Genomic DNA, 20,144 nt, shown 5'->3' with positions numbered 1-20,144 from the left:
TGCGACGAGGTGCATGCCGGGAAGGAGGCGGGTCCTCGTAGTGACTTGGTGGAGGACCGACGTCACTGTTTGTGTGCTGGCTTGGGGAAGATGGCGGAGGCTGCGGCTGTTCCCCCGCATCGGTTTTTCTGTCACTGTTGTAAGGGAGAAGTAAACCCAAAACTCCCGGTAAGACGTTCGTCTTTCAATGTCGACTGTATGTCATCGTATTTGCTCGGTTGACAAGTTGGCGTCTTGTCCGATTACCGTGTGCTCCGCTTGTCTTCCTTAGCGAAGAAGCTAGCTAGCCTGCTAGCAGTCAGCGGCGTTTGTTGTTGCAGTTGTGAACGCGGTATACACACCGGTAACAACTGCAAATGGATCTATCAATGGACATTTCAAACAAAGGGGCCGATTTTTTTTATTGTTGCAAAAACAAGAGTTGGCCTCAAGCCACGATTTGTCTGTTCTGGTTGTTGTGTGTTGCATTAAAATACACTGCTGATCGAAATAAGGACATATGAAGCCTATTTTAACTGATTTCCCCACCCCCCATAGTTGGATCAGAAGTCACAGTCATTGACTAATCAAGATAGTTTTGCATTAATCGTAACATGGGAGTAGCATGAATGCAGGCTTAAATTTAACACCACAACGTACACAAACAAAAACTCCCAAACATTCAAGACTCAAAGCCAGTTGAGTTGTATTTAACTAAGTTCAGTACATGTGCATTTAATCTTTATGAATTGCTTGTGAAAAATGTTAACACGTTTTTGGAATGCACTTGGTGTAGTTTTTTTTTTTTTGTTGCTTACATTTAAGCACAGTGTTAATGTTCAAACAATGTATAATGTTACAGTGGCTTAAACAATTTGAAAATACAGTGCACTTTTCAGGAATAAAACTTCTGCCTCATTTTGTAAGGACTAGTATCCTATTACAGTTTATGTTGGTAATTATGGTGGTACTTGGAGAGCAAAGTTTATTTTAGGAGGTACTGTGTTTAGAAAAAGCTTGAGAGAACCACTGGCTTAGCTGAAACGAAACTAAACTAAAATGTCCCCCAATAGGATAGGAGAAGGGTCCCCGGCCGCCGTTGTAACATTTGACAGTTAAAGATTGAAAAAAGTAATTATTTGATTCATACTTCTTGGTGAATTCTCTTTGATCCCCTGCTAGTCCCATTTAAAAAAAAAAACAATCTCAAATGACCACTTATAAAGCAAATTAATATTCGAATGAAGTAAGAATTCTTTTTGGAAATTATAAAAAATATAAAATAATCAACACCATTATTCTCTTTGTCCCTGTAGAGCAGAATAATTATATAACACTAGAATTTATTCTCTTATAAAGCATAAAATATTTCTCCTTACTATGGGATGAACAAGTGATATTCTAGCAAAGATTTCAAGTGTAAACTCGCCACTTGACCTGGAGATCGTAAGCATACACAGTATGCTGAGAAATGTCATTTGACCACACAAACAGTCGATTTATTACGCGCTGCATTGACATGACGTCACCATGAGTAGACGTCTCCGTTATGTGATGGCATCTTTACTGGACAACTCCATGAAATGAAGAGAAAGAAAAGCATTGCCTTACTTCCCCAAAATAATTCCACCACCTCCCGAATGGTTCCTTTGTCGATACATGATGATAAAAAATGAACCCGACACGCTGGATCCTATTTACTTCCGTAAACACTGCCGCATGTCGTTGTCTTTTGCGGGCGTTTGGTTAGAAACTACGCGTAAATGTAATATTCTGCACTGCGCCCTTATGTCCAAGGACTGCTTTCAAATCCACGGCAAATTCCGCAATCGCGGATTCCCGTGAGGACTACCCTACTGCCATTCCTTGTTTAAAATTAGGGCTCAGCAATGTGGCATTAAAAAAATAAATTGTGACAAATCTGAATCAAATTTTTTCCCCTCCTTCCACTGGGCTCCTTTCTTGTTATACGTACAACAATGTGAAAACAATTCCGCTCATATTGTCAGTTTCTTAGCAGGAATTAAAGTCTGGTTTTTTTTTCCCGCAAACGCATCACGGAAGCACAAACAAAAATGGTGCTGACAAATAGAAATGTCATTGAATTGATCAAATTGAAACAACTGAACACAATCCATCCCAGGAAGCTGCTTAATTTTTTTTTTTAACCCCCAGAGGTCAAGCCAATGTTTTTTGTATCAGGTTACAGAGTGCATGAAAGAGTTAAACACCAGCGAAATTATCTGAATGTGCGATTCTGTCTCCGCTTAAGCGAATGATTAATTTAAAGTCGCTCTAATTTTGCATCCGACTTTTTACTGTGTGATGTAAATATTTTCGACACACGGAATCTAAACTTCCGACCGGACTAAATTGTTGTGTATTTGGCCTGGGCGAGGGCAATCCCAGCCTGCTTGTCTCATGCTGATGAGATTTCCTCCTTTCCAAGCCAAATGCCATCTATGCCTCCATGTTATTGTTCAAATAATAGCCTAGGTGGCTTCCTACAAAGACATCCCAACCATACCATATCTGATCACAGACCTGACTTTGACGTGTCAACAATCACGTGCGCGCCGTCTGTTATGGTGTTGAACGTGCCTTAGGTGTGGTTGGCAGACCAGCTAAACCTCTTGAGGAAAAACGGACTACCGGTCTAACATCGTTGAGTATAATTTTAGTGTACTGTCATCATGTTAAGTTTTTTTTTAATGCTGTTTTGCCAATGACTTTTGTTTATGTTCAATGCTTATTCTGGTCAATATTCAACACGAATGTGTTTGAATATCTACATTGTGTTCTTTCCTCAATCTGTGGAGTGTTTATCAAAATGTCTAAGTGTGTGCTCTGACTTTTTCAAGGAATATATCTGTCCTCGCTGTGACTCGGGCTTCATCGAGGAAGTGACGGAAGATTCCAGGTAAAAGACGCGACTCGTTCAATGGGTTTCGAGTCATGATGAGCCGCCATTTATTTTTTCTGTAATTCCAGCAGCCTCCTAGATGGCGGCGCCAATGGACTAGATGACACAACCACTCAGTTTGCAGAGGTACGTTTCTTTCCTGAGTGACAGCCTGTGACTGAAACGATTAATCGAACAATTCAAATAATCCACTTCAAGATAAAGTTGAAACTAAATCTCTGCCTCCCAAAATTTGAAGTGATTTTTTTTTTTTTACACAAACTGATGGTACTGCAGACTCGCCCACAATTCTGTACAGATATAAGACACCGCAAAGACGGTGAGTCAGAAGTGTGCAAAAAAGACAGCAAATGCTGAAAGGTTGGGATCACTTTCAATCGTTGTGTTGAACAAACCTGAACAAAGCACACATTTATACGGAAGTCGCAATAGCCACAATTGACAACTAACCTCCGGTGTCGTGTTGTCATCGTCCTCGCAGCTCTGGCACCTGCTGTTAATGGAGCGGCCATTTTCCATCGACGGCGACAACCCCGACTCGGAGCCCCGGCTCCCCGGCGGGCGCTTGGGCGGGCTCAGCGACTTTGGGGGTTTCGGAAGCGGGCCCATTGGGGGCTCTGTCCCCGCCGGCCTCGGGGGACCCTTGGCGGGTTCACTGGGTGCCGGCGACCACTGGGGCCCGGCGCGCCCCCCGCGCCTACACACCCAGAGGAGGTACAGGTCCAGGGTCAGCAGCAGGCCCGACCGCTCACCCGCTGTCGAAGGGTGGGTTTGCATCAGCTGAAAGGCAAAACAATGACATGATCTTTCTCTATTTTCGTATTTCTACGCCAGTTATTTGGTGGTGCGCCCTGAGATTTTCCTCATGTCAAATATATGCCTTGGCTCTACAAATGTGAAGAAACGATGCATTAAACTTTCATTGTCCCCCTACTCAGGATCGTACAACAGTTCCTCGCCGGCCTCTTCGCCAACTCTGGAGTCTCCGGCTCGCCGCCGCTGTCGTGGTGAAATGCCTTCACTAGTTAACTTGATTTTGGTCAGAGCGTGATTTCAGCTTACAACATGACCAACGACAACTGGTGCTTTGTGCTTCTTCAGGACAGGGATGCTGCATTCTAATCCGGGAGACTACGCCTGGGGACAGGGTGGCCTGGATGCTGTCATAACACAAGTACAGCAAATTATGCCATATCTGTTATTCTTTTTTTTTTTTTTTCCCCCATCCTCATTGCTGAGAATTTTGTATGTGTGTAGTTACTAGGTCAGCTGGAGAACACAGGGCCTCCTCCAGCAGAGAAAGAGAGGATCTCTTCTTTACCCTTTGTGAATATTTCTCAGGAACAAGCAGGTTAACCTCGCACATCGTTTCTCACGTTATCATGCACACGGTGTCCTTAAAGTCACTTTACATTTGACACAACTAGTGGGGTTTTTTTTGGGGGGGTTTTTGACGAGGGATCTACAATGCCGTTTAAATGTATGTCACCACTGATTTTCACATCTTACTAAAACCCCATTTCCACTTGTCTGAATTGTAAAAAGAATTAAATATTAGGACTACCTACATAAGTAACCATTGTAGACTCGAATAGGGTGTCAATAGAGCAGTGAGTGAGCGTTTTCTTGTGCCTCGAGTCAGCCTCAGTCTGACGCTGCTGTGCAAACTAGTCTATTCTGTGCCGTTTGGAACCATGAAACGCTGGGACCGGTGGAACTTGAGGGCTCCTTTAGATGAGGGTAATAATGAAAGTGAAAAACTGCTAACAAATTACATCACCAAAAATGTTGTCCGTTAACTCTTTTCTGTCAGGGCACACCCCCATTAGCAGTGCAGCCAACAATAAAAATAGCCTGCCGTAGAACAACCTGAATATCTGTTCACATAAGAACTACATTGAGTGTCTCACTTTTTATTGTATATTCTCCTAACAACAGTGGATGCTAATATGCTCACCTTGAACAGCTGCAGTTTAAAAGCAAATGTCCAACACCCCACTCGGTGTTCATCACAAATTTGATCTTCAGACGCCGTGTTCTATTGCGGGACAGCAGGGTTACTCAAATACAATTCCTAAAGGGTCACAAGACAGAGGAAAAAAATATATTTGGGTTGTTCAGAGTTCAAAAAGCTTCGAGGCGTCGTCGATGGACTAACTGATCGCATCCATTCCAAAGTAATGAAATTAGTGTTCAACTTGTGTGGGCAGACTGTTGTATGGAATGTCCAGTGTGCAAAGAAGACTTTGAAGTGGGCGAGGCCGTCAGACAGCTCCCCTGTAACCACTTCTTCCATTCGGCCTGTATAGTACCGTGGCTGGAGATGGTGAGTCACAACAACCAACATTGTTGTCACACTCGAGCCGAGTTAACGCCGAGCGGTTGTTCCGCAGCACGACACGTGTCCCGTTTGTCGGAAGAGTTTGAACGGCGAAGACAGCAGCACCCAGCCCCCGTCAGAGTCCCCCACCCTCTCCATGGACCCCCGCACACAGGAGAGATGGTCCTTCTGAAGACGGGACGGTGAAGAAAAAAAGAAAACGCAGAGAAGACGGTTCTCGCGCCCCCCTCGCCTCTGTTGCCGTCAATTTTTTGTACTTTTCTTTTCAATGTCTCTTTTCTCCTGAACCATGTACACGCCCATCACATCTCGTTTGTTTTTACAAATTCTGTGGCATGCTTTCGTTAAAAGTCCAGGACACGGTTTTGGGGGGGTCTGTTCTGTTTCATGCAACTGAGTCACCTCTCACCTTATACATGATTGTATACAAGCAATTAGCTCGTTCATTTCCATAACATGTCCCCTATAAAGTCTCATTTCCACTCCAGGTGAGGCCAATTCATGTTTACCCCTCAAGCCACTTCCCCTTTTAAACACTATTTTGGGCAAATGTCAAGCTTTTGTATCTCCCAAGTCGCCACATTGCTGTAAACATATTCATAAACTATTTATTTGACGTTCCACGAGCGTATTTCTTTGGCTTAACATTTGTTTTAAGCATTCCTAAAAGGGAAATGACAGCTTAAAACCTTCACGCCAATGAAATGACTCATCATCAGCGCTCACCCCACTTTTTCAATTCCACCTACTTCTGCTGGTGTACGTTATAATCTGATATCATCCCTTTCATTTTAGTCCTCTCTGCAAGACCACATTTTTACCACTTTTTTTTAATGTAAATAATTGTAGTCCGAAGTTAAAAGGTTTGCTAAGAAAAACATCAAGAATGGAGACACAAATGTGAATGACATACATGGTTAACAAACTGTATATTATATAAATGAAATATGTCTATGATGTATTAATAAAGTGAAAAAATGGGTTTCCATTTGTCTCTCACAAAATCAACCCAGCCTTAACAATACAGATCAAGTTTTATTTGAAATTAAATAGCAGTACACGTCAAGTACAAAGTGCATGTGTCAAAATAGTAATGTGGTTTGGAATGTAAATAAACCATGCAAAAGATGGTTTTACATGTCAAAAGAATTCGTGGAGCAAATTTACAAATTCACATAGCCTCATGGGGGGTGGTTGATGTTTTGAAAGTTAAGGCAATTGTTCTCAACAAACACTGGGAACATAGCAACTTAAGTGTGGATTTCATTTCCAAATGTCTTGTTTTTTTGTGGATTAAGGCCACGCTAAAAAGACTGAAAATAAAGTAAAATTTTTACTTTAACTATTGCAAAATGACAATTCTTCATATTTTCACTTTTTTGGGGGAAATATTAAAACTTCATTCTCATTTCAACATGTGATATTTCTATAAAATGAATAGTAAACACATTCTCATAATCCCTGCTCTTTTTTTCCCTTCTAGTATTACAACTTTGATCGCAACTTTTTTCTTGCACTTTTACAAATTTATTCTCACATCATATTGATTTGTAAAATGTCAAGTTTTTTTTCTTTGAAAAAGGTAATATCTCATTGCAACGATCAAATGTTTTTATCATGAATCATTTTGCCTTGATCCATGGCATATTTCCGAGTTATTCTTGTCGTAGCTATTTTGGGGTCCTTCAGTGTGCCTCTAATATACATAACTTCTGTAGGAAATGTGAGAGAACAAAAGTTTTATAGTAGTTAAAAAAAAAAAGTCCTAAGGCTCATCTGCATGTGAACAATAAAAACATATTACCGGTACATATCGAGTCCCGATGTGTACCAAGCAAGCGTGAGTAAGGAATGAGGCGGCGCTGTGGAGGGGATGTAGCCCACCATTGGGTCCCACACCTCAAACTGGATGGCCGATGATGACCTAAACAACACATACGCAGTTTTTTAGAGCCAAGTCACACTCAATCACTTGCTCGCTCACATAGAGTGGAAGGAACCTCCAAAGTTAAACACAAACTGTTCCGTGAATCTTATTGACTTGAGTTGTTCTACAAACCCAGATTCCAAAGCCACATTCTGTACATGTTACAACAGGGTGGCTTCATAATAGAAGAATGCGAGTACTAGACTGGCCTGCCAGCAGTCCAGACCTGTCCCCCACTGAAAATGTGTGGTGCACTTTGAAACGCTAAACATGCCAAGCTATGTGTTTGTTTTGAGGTGTGATTATCTTTGTTTTATGTTTAAACATGAATGCCGAACGGCAAATATGCAGTTGTTCACTGGACCATACAACCTGTTAAGGATGATGAGCACCACTACGCCGTCTGGTCGGATGAAGGCTGAGAATTTCAGGTTTGTTTCCCCACTGGTGGACATACCGACTCTCTGAGAGCCCTCACACAGGAACTTACTATGCCCAAAGAAAAAAACATTTTGACTGCAGTCTAAAAATATTTAACAACGATTAAGTTCCTCCTGACTACCTGAAGTGGGCCAATGCGTAGAAGGTTGGCTGCTTGTAGAAGACATCACGCTTAGCGTCAACTATGACGGGGCTGTCCACGAAGTTCTTCACCCAGTTGGGCCCGCCAGTCAGATCCAGCGCCAGGTTCCAGTCGGTCCAGCCCGTCATGTAATGATTTAAATCCTGAACATGAAGAAATAAACTAGTCCCGGCTTGCAGTGACAGCCTACGGGCATGCTGACTCACACTCCTGGAACACCCGCCATCCTACCTCTATGATATCATGCGCGTATTGTTCGGCCCTCTGCCAGCTACCCAGTTTCACCCCCCGGTCCAGCGGCTTCCAGCCTGCGCAGGCCTCAGTGCCAAACAGATAATACTCCGGGTAAAGTTGGTGGGTTGATCCCAGGGTGGGCCCGGCGGGGATCAGGCCGTCCATGTACCAGTGCACCGCCACCCCGTGGATGTATCGACCTGCGTGGATGTCACTTAGCACCTGGTGGGAGTCACATCGCAAGTCTTGGCATTGAAAATATATTTTGGTGTGGTAGATGAACATACATTGACACTAAAGATTCCCCAAAAAAATGAGAGCTTTTTTATATACTGGTACTGTGTTTTATGTCATTGCTAATTTACCATTCGTATTTACAATTTTTTTCAGTGAAGAAGGTTGCATTTTTCTTTCTCGTTTTTTTTCCCGACTTCCTCTTTTTCATGTTCAATTTTTTTTTATGTGTTTTGGCAAGTCAGCAATGGCCTTGGAGCACATGAATGAATGCCTTTGAGAAGAGAAAAGAGCAGCCTCTGCTGTCTGTAAAACAAAAAAAAAATTCCAGTCTTGCTTTTGTATAGTTTGATTTTGATTATGACTACGGTTTTATGATTCACATTGTGAAATTCTCTTTGTTCGGCATTTAGTTTTAGAGTAAACTTCAACTGGGAGTTGCAATCTTGCCCTCTTTTTTGAGGGATTGCTCTGTCAAACAGCTGCTATTGTAGCTAGTGCTTGTAATTCAGATTTGATCACAAGAGAGGATACTGTTTCTGTCCAATGCAGATGAGTCACCAGAAAATATTTGCTTTTTTTTTTGTTTGTTGTTGTCAGAAAATGTTGACAACCATCTTCAACACTACTTGCTTGATGTTGCACACACGACACCATAGACTTCTATCTATTCCAACGCCACTGCATAATAATGCAAGATAAAAAGTGTCCACTGTGCCCCGCTCACCACTTTGGCCCAGTAAGGCAGCAGCAGGCGGTTGTCGTCCAGCAGGAGGATGTGAGTATGCGGAAAAGCCGAAGCATGGAGGGCCGGGCCCAGGTCCAAGGCCACCCAGTCCCTCTGCTCTTCGGGGGTGAAGCCCAGCGCCTGGAAACTGCAGGGAGACAAACATGCCGTCTCTAAAGCTTTTGATATTAGAACTCTTAATATCCTGAGTGAAATATGACACCTGTAGTTTGTTATCTGTCCTGCTGTAGGTTCATTCCCTGTGGTCACAGCCCAAAACGTCAAATTATACTTGGCATATTCCTCAAGGAATCTTAGAGGCACAAATAGTAACAATCAGAATACGATATTACATGCTGGTATAACAACATGCCGTATGTACATCAATCACCTTATATAGTATTGAGCCCAGCTTTTATGCTCCTTTCCACCGGGTTTTCCCTTCAAGGACCCTTTTCCTATGAGAGCTGCGTTTGTCTTCATCCAGGCGGGGGCGCTCCAGGCACTGCCCAGCAGAGACAAAGGTTGGGGAGCCATGGCCTGGGCTCTCTGCAGCAGAGGGATCTAACAACACAAGTCACAGAGTACTCAGACATACAGTACTCTGTGTGTGTCTGTGTCTTTCTCTCTCTGTCTCTGTCTCTGGGAGGTGAAGTAAATATAAACTGATATAACATGGTTGCACAAGTTGGCACACCCTCACAGCTTAGATGTGGCTGAGTTCTGAACTGGCCAATCAGCCATTTCAGACGTATGTAAAATAGCAGTCAGTACACACCTGCCACTGTTTAAAGTGCCTCTAATTAACCCCAAAGAAAGTTCAGATCTTCTACTGGGTTTTCCTGACTTTTTGTTTTTTTTTTTAAATTTCAGATTCCACATCATAGGTATCACATTGTTCAAAAATATCAGTCAGGAGAAGGGTACAAAATTTCCAAAAAGCCATTACAATACACCATGGAACACAGTGATAGTCGTCATCAAGTATAGAAAACGTGGCACACCAGTGACATTACCAAAAAATGGAAGTCTCTCCAACATTGACGAATTGACAAAATGAAAGCTGGTTAGGAAGGATGCCATGAGGCCATAGCAACATTGAGGGAGTCGCATGAATTATCTTCTGTCTTTCTTTCTGTACCATCCTCTCCTCCTCCATGTTTGTCTCAGTTTGTGTGTTTCCGAACCTTCATGTGTACATCTTCAGGGGCCAGAGTGAAATTGTGAAGGTTGTAGTCGTCCCGCGTGTCAGCATACGTGTACAGACGTGTGGAGAAGTCACAGCTGGCCATGGGCACCCGCACCACAGTATAACCTATACCTGCCAAACAAAAAATATTTCGAAAGAGCTTTCGTGTTTTTAATATACTGAAGGTTTTTCTAACATTTTCATTACCCCTGCATATTGTTCGATGAATATTATTATTATCTAAAAGTTATTGTATTTCATTAGATGTGACGTACCCTCTTTAGAGAAGTATTGTTTCAGCAGTTGGTCTTGTGCTCCAGCTGAAAGCGACAGGATGTTCAGCGCTGCTGCGTCTGTCATCGCTCCACCAAATCCTCTCATCTTCTGGTACTTCTTGTTTGGAAGGAGAGTTAGTCTGAGGCCTTAGGGAGACATGTGACATATTGTATGATCAACACACCCACACATAGTCTCTCCCGCGCGCCTTGGGTCATCCTCTGTGCCGACTGCCAGTGGGACATGCCTGGAACACCTAACCAGGGAGGCATCCAGGAGGCACCATCATCAGATGCCCGAGCCACCTCATTTGGCTTCTCTCAACGTGGAGGAGAAGCGGGTCAACTCTGCGCCACTGCAAATTACCGAGTTTCTCAATTTATCTCTAAGGGAGAGCCCGGACACCCTGCGGAGGAAACTCATTTCGGCCACTTGTATCCGGGATCTCACAACAAATAACTCGTAGGTCTCGAACAAATTAATTCAATTTTCTTTCAGTTTATTTAGAAAATATTATTTGGCTTCGCAAACAGTTTCTCAATGAATTCTCAGTTTGTGAACCCAGGGTCCACTGTAAAAACAAGCCGTGGGCCACAGACACCTGGGAACTATTTTAATTACTTAAAAATTGCATTACAATCCACAGACACTAATATTGACACTATTGTATACTTAGTAACTTTCAAATGGCAGCAATACAACATATATATAGCAATAAATGGTCACCCTGTTCATTATATTTTAGAAGTAACTTGTCCACCCTGCATGTGACTTACCAGCACCGGTTCTGTTGGGTCTGACTGGGCCTTGGGCGTCCTCTAGCCGGTTTCCGGCCATGGTGCTCAGGTAGGAGATGTAGTGACCCAGCGGGGGAAGAGAACCGGTGCCCAAGGTGTCGCAGTACGTAGAGTTACACTCACACACCACTGAGTCATGGCCGAAGCTTCTGGCGGCACACTTGCTGCGTTCTTGTTGGGAGAAGACACAGAATGTTGCCACATTTAACACATTCTAAAGAAGGTTGTGTTTGTTACCTGTGGTAGTCGTTGTTGTTGTGTGGAAAATGGCTGCTACCAAAAAAGCGCAATGCAATGACAGAAACATTTTGTAGAGGGACACTTTTTACCTGTCGTCGGATATCACGAGGCACGAAATTAAACTCAACCACGAGTATATGAGTCAATACGACCGCAAATTCATTACTCCGCCATTAAAGTGAACTCTCGACATGCTTCGTTGCATTGAAATGGTTTGAACTTTGCACAGTCTGTCATTCCTTTGCCTGTAAGTTTACGGTTTGTTTTGAGGAAGCAATCACGTGATACTTGCGTGGTATGCAATGACCCGGATGTGCCGGTATGCACCACGTGAAGTACCACAGATGAGCCAGTTGGAGGTGCTGTTTAATCGAGAGCAAATGGAAAGGTTTTTTTTCGCTCGAATGACAGTACTGTATATTAAAAAAAGGTATGGAGGTTAATTTTTTAGCATAATAATTATTTCAGGCATGCATCCTCCAACCTATTCTACTGAGTCATGATCATACAAGTAATTAATTGGCATTTTTGCCATCCATTCATTTTCTAAAACATTTGTCCCATTCAGCATCTCCGGTGAGGTGAAGCCAAATCCATCTGACTGCCAAGAGGAGAGGTACACCCAGATCACCAGTCATTCGCGTGTCACTGAAATTTACTTTTGGAAAAGCAAGATACCTTCAATTTTTAAAAAAAGTTGGTAGTTTGAACATTTATTAGCAAACAGTGAATGAATAATTTACAGATTATAGACATGAATATTGAGTTTCTGCATTTCTAGTGTGCAGATATTTGTGTGTGACATGTGTGGTTGCTGTCTAAGACCTCATAGGAACGCGCAAATTCTGTCCAATAACGATGGATTCCTGTCAGTCATGAAGATAATCTCTTTCTTGCCCTCTTCTGTTCGGCCTGAAGAGGAAAAGTCATATAAGCATTACACATACATGGTTGTATTTCAAAGGAAACATTCTCCAAGGGAGTGGCTCTTACTCATGGGATGCTGCAGCCAGTTGCGGTCCATGTAGTAGAGATAGCAGCTCTCAAACTCTTTCTCACTGTAGTAGGGCACGGACACGGGGATGAATGGGTCCATGTTGTCAAAGCCCCTCTAAATGACAAATAGACAGAATTTAGCATCACAGACTTAATATCTTCTATCAGCAGCTAACATGAACCTTCTTTTACTAAACATACAAACTCCCACAAGTATAAATGCAACAGTTTTACACGGCATTGTTCACAGCCCCGTTTTGTTCAGTGGAGATGTCGGCGCTGTTGGACAGTCTGCGTTGGTGCGGCTGCATGGATGGCGGCTGAAGTTGAGGATGAGGAGAGAGGAGTGTCGGCACGGAGCGCCGATGCATATTTGGAACTGAGAGTCGCCGCTTGGAATTGAAACAGGTTTACATGGGACAGGAGAAGTGAACCAATCTTTTTTTTTTCATCAAAGACCGCTACGGCTTCTTGTTTACTTTGACACTTAGCTTGTAGCCAACGTGTGTGCATTTTGAGCATGATGTCTCTGATCCACTGGTGAAAGGACACTTTGATTCTCTCCTCTTTCATCTAGAACTGCTTCAAATAACAATGTGTATGAGAGAAAAGTGGTTAAGATTGCGCGACTGTCCATGTTTTATGTTATGAGTTATGTTTATTTTACTTTAACTGTTTTGTTAAGCGCTTTGTTACAGCTGCAGCTGTTGTGAAAGCGCGATATCAATCAGGATGTATTGTATTGTACACGTACTAAACAGGGATAACTGTTAAATAAACAGGATAGATGACTTACCGTGATGTAGCTAAAAAGGAACTTCCTCTGCTCAGCCTAAAATATAGCTTGAACCACTCTGCATTGAGCTTCAGCTTTCAGATGAGCCTAAACTCCCTCAGATGCGTACCATTACAATCAGATAAAACCAGACCCTTCTTTGAACTGCTGCTTGCCATCCTTATATTAATAAATAAATCAAATAAACCGCACCAGGCTACTTTCAGTTCAGTTGCTGCAAAAACAGCAGCAAATATTCGCAGGCGTGCCATTTGCTGGCCTCATCCATGCACCGTCCTTACCCCACAGTGGGCTCCATGAAAACCAAGTGCATGTATAAATACCTGAGGTTAAACAACTTCATGAGTTGTGTTTCAAGTGAGCAAAGAATCACACTCGTGAACCCTGACCTCTCCGAGCAGCTCCTGGGGCAAGTATGCCAATTTGGGTGGGTACACAGCTCCCGTATGAGACAGAGTGGTGATGATGGCGCCTCCCGTCTGAAACAAGAAGTTGCATATGAAGGAAAAAAAAAGGGCAGTATTAGTCAGCCACACTTTTTGCATATTCTTCTCACCCAGTCGTTCCGCATCATCTTCCTCAGGTTATATACCAGCGTGAGCTCATCTGGGTCCACCTGGTGACAAGCAAAAACATGTGAGGACGTAGCTGCAAAGGCGGCGTGAAGCTTACTTGGATTTACTCACCTCGCTCTTGTCCTCTTTTTGAATACTGGACTTGCCCCACAGGGCGTTGACGCCGTCCACGGCCACAGCCAGGTGGAAATCACAGCCCGGCTGCCCGCTCTGCTGTCTTAGCTCCTTCATCAGCGCTCCCACCACATCGCTGCTACTCTTCACGCGATTGATGCCCTGACATGGAAATATGTCACATTTGAGTACAATAATCCCCCACAACGGTGGATTTTGAAAAAAAAAAAGCCTGCACAACCCCCGGTTCAAATGAAAGGTTTTTGTGATATAAACACGGAACCAAGATACAGCATTTGAAGACATTTTCCACCATTAATTTGACCTATAACCTGCTGTAATCAATTGTTAAAACAAATCTTTTTAAGAGTGGAAGTAAAACACAAATAACAGAATCTCCTTGTGCTGAAAAATGTGACTCCAAAAATGTCAAGAAAAAACTATTAGAACATCTGAACTTCATTTGGAGTTAATCAGAGGCACTAAATGCCAATAGGTGTGTGCTTACTCCCATTTAACATGAGTTTGAGTGTCACCAGTTAATTATGAGAAAAACTGCAAACTACTTATGAGGGGTGTGCACACCTGTGCAACCACATTTTCTCACTTGTTTTCTTTAACCTCTCCTCTTGAAAAGATTGTTATGCTTTTCGAGTTGAGTTGTACAGGTCACAGGTCACATTACGTTTTGGAATGATTTTCTAAGTCTCAATTTTTTGGGTGTCATATCACAACACCCAGCATTTGAACCTGGGTGTGTCGAGTTGTCGCTCTCAAAGGCTGGACACATTAAAAAGACATGAGGCGACGGCATTTCATAAAGCAGCAGAAAAGAAGGAGAAGTATATTAAAGATGGCAGTACCGTAAAACACTGCAGCTAATAAAGTTACAAATACTAAAAAAGATATAGTTTAGATAGATTAGGATTCTTTGAAGGCCTTCATTTTTTTTTCCCGACACTACAGCGTTCTCTTGCAGCACAAGTGGACAGCACTTGAAGGCTGCTTCATAATAATCTGAGTGTCTCAAAGAAAAGTGGCCCCACCATGCAAGCCATGAGTCCAACATTCTCCTATGCAAGCTTTAATAATCGAATGCTTTAAAATGAGAGTAGTCATATTCTTATTGGAACTCTTGGTCACGACGGTACCACCTCTGCCTTAATTTGAGCCAGAAAAAAACCCTGTAACCTCTTTTCAGGTAATTTTTTTTCTCCTGTATTTAAAAAATTAAATACAACGAAGATGGGATTCACTGTACATCTACAAAGTATGATAAGGGGCTTGATGTATGAGATAAGTGCAAGAGGTGACGTGATGAAAAATGTCTGAGAGGCTGAAAAATAACAACCTGATCAACCAGCTCGCCAAGAGGGCTTCCCTCCTCAGTGAGCTCTCTCTTCGTCCACACGTAGCGCTGCCTTGTCTTTATCTGGAGACCAAAGAGTAAAGGTTTGAATACATTTTAATGTTACTTCCTCCACAAGACATCTGTGTAGTGCTAAAGCAGCTTTTAAATGTTTTCACCAGAATTGTTCCTGTTAAAACAACATGCTCTACCTGCACCGTTGATATCCCTTTAAAAGCATATACTGAGCTTTCACAAGTGGCTTGAGTTGCGATTGAAAAACAACAAAAATGCCAGTTTTGGGTTTTTTTTAGCTACAAAAATGCATTTGTATTATAAATTAAGAGAGTTTGAAGGAATTTGCGTCTTCTATCTTTTATGCAAAACGTACATTATATGTAATGTTTATCGACATTTTTTGATGATGATGATTTCTTTTTAGATTTCAGTTACATGAAGATTTTTACTCTTCGAGGGCTGGCCCGGTCACTATCCCGCACAAAGAGCATTTTAAGTGCAAATTTCAAGAATAACACACATTTGAAATGATTAACTTGATGAGGACTGAAAATTTTAAAGGCAGAATTTTTGATACAGCTCCTGTCTTGAATTCAGTTGCAGGCATACCATGAAAGTGTCCGCTGAGTGTACCAATATGTCTGTCCACCTGTACTATATTTTCTATTTAAAACAGAAAGACGTCAATCCCTGGACGTCAATTATGATATTCTAATTCAGCCAAGTAGATTGTGAACTGCCAAAGCACAACGACTTGCATCAATGTCTCATTAAATAATTAAGCCCATCGTGCCTTCCAGCTGCCGGCAACGCCTGCTGCTTTATGTGCATCGGCATGTAACCCGACCTGCTGTGACGACACAATGGAGCCCCATTTAATGTCGACACGTGCCTTGTTAGTTACCGCTTGAGGTGAATGCTGTCTTATATCACACAGCTATTTAATGTAACATTTTGCTTCTACCTTAGAAAGGAAGGGTTCGTTGGTGATCTTGAAGTTGCGCAACCACTCGGTGGCTTGTAAAGGCTGGTCAAAGCGAGAGGCGTTGAAGGATGAAGGCAGGAGCTCCTTACAGTTCTTCACCCAGCTGTGAGCTAAACGGAAAAAACAAAGTAAAAAAAACACTGATTTGACTAGAAATCGACAGGTGACTTGCTATTTATTTTTCTCTTGATGTTCTGAACACCTGCTTTCATGCATCATGCAAGTCATAGAGCAGGATAATTATCCAGAGGAGTTGTGACATAGCTTTAACTAAGGCGTATTAGTGCCACCCTGAAAACAGAACATTTATTTTACGATGAGGATGAAAGTCATATTTTCAAGAACAATTACATTTCTTTTGAGAGAAAATGCGATATCTTTCTGAATGAATGTCTTAATTTCCATCCATCCATCTATTTTCCGAACCGCTTGATCCTCACTAGGGTCGCGGGGGGTGCTGGAGCCTATCCCAGCCGTCTTCGGGCAGTAGGCGGGGGACACCCTGAATCAGTTGCCAGCCAATCGCAGGGCACACAGAGACGATGTCTTAATTTTTACGAGAAAAAAGTAAAGGTAGTATCTTCTAGATAAAAGAGTGGTATGTTTTTTAGGGGGGGAAAAGTAGTGTACGTGAGATTTTAAAAAGTCCTTTTCGAGAAATTAGTCACATTTTTCCTGATGTCTTTTTTTTCCTCCTTGGATAAAATGTCAACACATTTTTAATCTCACCATCAGGTATATGCAGCACCAGCCATCCCTGCGTATAACAAAAGTGGACGGCGTGACAGAGAGACAACGTCTTGCCGCCGCCCTTTAATCCATCTGAACAAATCAATAAGGTTCATACAGGACTGCCTTTTGTTGGGTCATATTTTCCAGACAGTGTGACAGATTTCTCAAGGATACAGAACATATATCGCTGTGCGGGTTTGCTCATATCCGTTTCCTTCAGGTAGGAGATGACCTCCAGGGCGGGCTGCCTCACCATCACAGCTGCTTCGGTAAACGTCTTCACCTATGCACAGAAAGCTCTCACTTAAGACTTCTATATTGGTTTAAAAAACAAAAAAACAACTATCAATAATATAAATGTCCGGATGTCTTAAAGAACCAACCTGCTGCTGATATCGTCGGGGGAGGCCATGAGGGAAGAAGGTGCGGATGTCTGCAGGCGGTATGGTGTAAAACTGTCCAATATGCTTCTCTGACTGACTAGCCTAACAGGAGCCAGAAAAACGAACGAATCAAAATCATGCAAATTCACACACAACAAATGTTTTTCCACACCAGACACACACATGCTGATAAGTAGAGGAGAAGTAGCTCTACTTACCGGATCATTCTGCTGTGTTCTAAAGACAGAGAAGGGCTCAGGTTCTGGCTCAACCACCAAGGCCTCCTGTTGTTGGCCCAATCCACTTGTATGAAGCCACCGAACATGCGTCACCTATCAGAAAATATAAAGAGAGATAGATTCGAGAGTTATACAAGTGATTCTCAAAGTGTGGTACAAGTACTGTTCCACTCGCAGTACGCAGGCTCTCGCTAGTGTTTCACTCAGCTCACTTTATTTAAAGAGCAGTTGAAAAACAATCTTTGCGACATACAGACTGATTTATAGAGAGAAAAAGAATCACTGATTTAATGCAAATGAAATCGACACATTTAAAACATGAAATACAATTTAACATGAAATAACATAGTAGCCATACATACAGCCTCTTAACAGTTTGAGTCGAGAAGGGCATTTGTTTTACTTTTCATGTATGAAGAGTGCATTTTTTCCTTGAAAGTGCAGTACATTTTTAAGTATAGTTCATATGTAATAAACTTGTACTGTATGTTCAATACATTACATTCTCTTTGTTTTTTTACAATAATTCTGAAACATTTAACTTTTACTTTTAAAGATTTGGCTGCAACATATTTTAATTGAATTTTTGAGTGCAGTTTCACATATCCTATATTTAAGTACAGTGTTTATGGTCAAACAGACAGTACTTTATTTCATTTTACAATGACAAATCTACTTTAAAAAAAATAAACCTCTGTCTCGTTGTTGTTTTTTTAATGAACATTAAGGCCCCACCGTGTTGGTGCTTTTAAAACTGAGAGCTAAGTACTTCTTGAAGATGGGAGAGATGGTTGAATAGACAGACAGATGGGTCACAGACAGAGAGACAGGACATGATTTGGCAAAAGCAACATCTGAAGAGATGGGTGCGTAAATTAAAGCTTTAAGCCCTATAAACTCTTCCTTCCAACCTTACCGTTTGCCGAAGCCTGAGGGGCATTCTGTGAAGGGCCATCCTTTATGAAGGTGATGATATAATACAAAATAAAAACAAACGTTCAACCAAAATGTGTCCAAGATAACGCTACAATGGCACCGTCCTGTCACCTTAGGTAAAAACGCAGCAGCTAGCTAGCTGGCTAGTAAGTTACAGAAAACGCAATTATTTTGCAATCTAAACGCGCATAAATAGGTTCATCAGCGCGCCCTATCTTGAAATATTGTTCAGGATAATGTCCTTCACAGGTTTAAATCCCAGGATAACGCGCGCACGACTACGGCAACCGTCAATGTGCCAGATACGTCAGGGGCGCCGCCATCACGCAGCCTCGCTGACAGGAAGTGACGTCCACATGACCGCCAATCAGATCGCATCAGGCAAAACAACCGTAAAATGGAGTTAATGACTCTTTACTCAGCGATTCAAGACTTTTCTCAAATAGTACTGGAGTGCAAATATATTTTTATTTGGATTTCTATATGAAGATATAAGAAGAAGAGAATTACTTTATTACTTGTACCACACTTTGAGAATCACTTGTCTAGCTATCTAATGTACTGTTGTTTTAAGAGGACCCCAGGAAGACGAGCAGTGCCTCAGGGCGGGGTTCCTAACAAATCAATAAATTATCTTTATTTAACGGAGGCATAATCTATTTAGTTATTTTTACTATTCCCAGCGGTCTTTATGTAATGACAAGTCTGTAGTTTGCTTTCTTAAAACACCCCAAGGATAAAGAAATACACATTTCTACAGTATGTTTCTTGCCGTGCTAAAATTGGCTCGTTTTTGGGGTAACTGCTTTATGCAATGAGCCAATTCTCACCTTTTCTCCTGCTACGGCCAGCTGCTCATTCCTACACTCCAAGCTGAAGCAGGAGAAGCAAGCACCCAAGAAAATGAAAATACTTATATGGTCCAATGGCACATGCCAAACCCAAGCACCAGCCCCCACCCTCCCAACAACTTCTCAAGAGTAATCAAGTGAGTGCTACCTGCACTGTTACTTGAAGCCTCCACTTGTCAATTTAATGATATCCTCTTCACTCGTGATGTCAGCTTTCATCACCAAGCCACCGAAGTGCACTGATTAATGGAGCAGTGCTGTTCATTACATTGCCACACACATATACCCTCCCACCCTCAAAGAGGTTCTTTTGCACTTCAGTGGATCACGTCATTGGCTAAGAAACTAAATGTTGGCGCGGTTATTGTGTTCAAGTAGCCCCACTGTTTCATAACAGGACTAGTTCACAAGAACATTTCATAGTCTGACCCTACTACTCGATTTGGAGTTCATACAACAACACATACAACACAGTTATTATGTTCAAGGGAGTAGGAAGAAGTAAAAAACTTATCTAGTCCTACCCCGTTATGTGATTGTATCTAATAAATCATTTTTATATCAATCAGAAAAGAAAAAAGTAAGAAGAAAGAAGTCTCCATTAAGGCTCATACTTTACCCTTAACCGTGATATTTTTACAACTTTTGGTTTGTATCGGGATTATATACTTCCACACCCTGACACTCTTGTGTCAATTTTCTCTTGTATTCATAATGGATA

The 20,144-nt window shown here is 42.0% G+C and overlaps 3 protein-coding genes across 6 annotated transcripts; 1 reads left to right on the top strand and 2 right to left on the bottom strand.

Annotated features, from left to right (window-relative positions):
* The first annotated feature begins 55 nt into the window (after positions 1-55).
* rnf115a (ring finger protein 115a) lies at positions 56-6,225 on the top strand. 2 transcript variants are annotated; one of them, XM_086113277.1, is made up of 9 exons: positions 56-168; positions 2,841-2,899; positions 2,974-3,028; positions 3,384-3,667; positions 3,841-3,909; positions 4,004-4,076; positions 4,160-4,253; positions 5,113-5,228; positions 5,296-6,225. In XM_086113277.1, exons 1-9 carry the CDS (start codon positions 91-93, stop codon positions 5,413-5,415), a joined length of 948 nt encoding a protein of 315 aa, XP_085969403.1. In that variant the 5' UTR covers positions 56-90; the 3' UTR covers positions 5,416-6,225. The 2 variants fall into 2 exon arrangements, with proteins under 2 accessions (XP_085969403.1, XP_085969402.1); XM_086113276.1 differs by having other exon boundaries at positions 2,971-3,028.
* Positions 3,549-11,724, bottom strand: gba1 (glucosylceramidase beta 1). 3 transcript variants are annotated; one of them, XM_086113274.1, is made up of 13 exons: positions 11,448-11,724; positions 11,190-11,381; positions 10,413-10,559; positions 10,136-10,269; positions 9,340-9,512; positions 9,172-9,261; positions 8,949-9,096; positions 7,985-8,209; positions 7,733-7,896; positions 7,543-7,659; positions 7,048-7,167; positions 4,860-4,976; positions 3,549-3,682 (listed from the first exon to the last, which is right to left on the bottom strand). In XM_086113274.1, exons 1-12 carry the CDS (start codon positions 11,515-11,517, stop codon positions 4,964-4,966), a joined length of 1,593 nt encoding a protein of 530 aa, XP_085969400.1. In that variant the 5' UTR covers positions 11,518-11,724; the 3' UTR covers positions 3,549-3,682; positions 4,860-4,963. The 3 variants fall into 3 exon arrangements, with proteins under 3 accessions (XP_085969400.1, XP_085969398.1, XP_085969399.1); XM_086113272.1 differs by lacking the exons at positions 3,549-3,682; positions 11,448-11,724 and having other exon boundaries at positions 4,754-4,976; positions 11,190-11,399; XM_086113273.1 differs by lacking the exons at positions 3,549-3,682; positions 4,860-4,976; positions 11,448-11,724 and having other exon boundaries at positions 6,259-7,167; positions 11,190-11,398.
* Positions 11,725-12,147: 423 nt separating this feature from the next.
* dap3 (death associated protein 3) lies at positions 12,148-18,902 on the bottom strand. Its single transcript, XM_086113275.1, has 12 exons — positions 18,553-18,902; positions 17,616-17,729; positions 17,398-17,499; positions 17,189-17,297; positions 17,012-17,104; positions 16,262-16,392; positions 15,283-15,363; positions 13,929-14,093; positions 13,799-13,858; positions 13,632-13,721; positions 12,444-12,561; positions 12,148-12,362 (listed from the first exon to the last, which is right to left on the bottom strand). Exons 1-12 carry the CDS (start codon positions 18,589-18,591, stop codon positions 12,277-12,279), a joined length of 1,188 nt encoding a protein of 395 aa, XP_085969401.1. The 5' UTR covers positions 18,592-18,902; the 3' UTR covers positions 12,148-12,276.
* Between the last annotated feature and the right edge of the window lie 1,242 nt (positions 18,903-20,144).

Source organism: Hippocampus guttulatus, chromosome 6, assembly GCF_054856545.1.
Source record: "Hippocampus guttulatus isolate MCC_2025c chromosome 6, RoL_Hgut_1.0, whole genome shotgun sequence".
NCBI lineage: Eukaryota > Metazoa > Chordata > Actinopteri > Syngnathiformes > Syngnathidae > Hippocampus > Hippocampus guttulatus.
Note: the sequence above shows the minus strand (reverse complement) of the source record. Positions and strands in the feature narration are given on the sequence as shown.

What these genes read in the sequence shown, in the direction of transcription:
- rnf115a (XM_086113276.1), top strand. Translation starts at nt 91, where the DNA reads ATGGCGGAGGCTGCGGCTGTTCCCCCGCATCGGTTTTTCTGTCACTGT. An exon ending in CGCTCACCCGCTGTCGAAGG is followed by an intron (nt 3,668 to 3,840) that starts GTGGGTTTGCAT and finishes CCCCCTACTCAG; the next exon opens with GATCGTACAACAGTTCCTCG. An exon ending in TATTTCTCAGGAACAAGCAG is followed by an intron (nt 4,254 to 5,112) that starts GTTAACCTCGCA and finishes TTGTGTGGGCAG; the next exon opens with ACTGTTGTATGGAATGTCCA.
- gba1 (XM_086113274.1), bottom strand. Translation starts at nt 11,517, where the DNA reads ATGTTTCTGTCATTGCATTGCGCTTTTTTGGTAGCAGCCATTTTCCAC. An exon ending in AACAACAACGACTACCACAG is followed by an intron (nt 11,382 to 11,447) that starts GTAACAAACACA and finishes TCTCCCAACAAG; the next exon opens with AACGCAGCAAGTGTGCCGCC. An exon ending in TACGCATTGGCCCACTTCAG is followed by an intron (nt 7,660 to 7,732) that starts GTAGTCAGGAGG and finishes CTTTGGGCATAG; the next exon opens with TAAGTTCCTGTGTGAGGGCT.
- dap3 (XM_086113275.1), bottom strand. Translation starts at nt 18,591, where the DNA reads ATGGCCCTTCACAGAATGCCCCTCAGGCTTCGGCAAACG. An exon ending in CCCGACGATATCAGCAGCAG is followed by an intron (nt 17,298 to 17,397) that starts GTTGGTTCTTTA and finishes TTCTGTGCATAG; the next exon opens with GTGAAGACGTTTACCGAAGC. An exon ending in ACGAACCCTTCCTTTCTAAG is followed by an intron (nt 15,364 to 16,261) that starts GTAGAAGCAAAA and finishes TTTGGTCTCCAG; the next exon opens with ATAAAGACAAGGCAGCGCTA.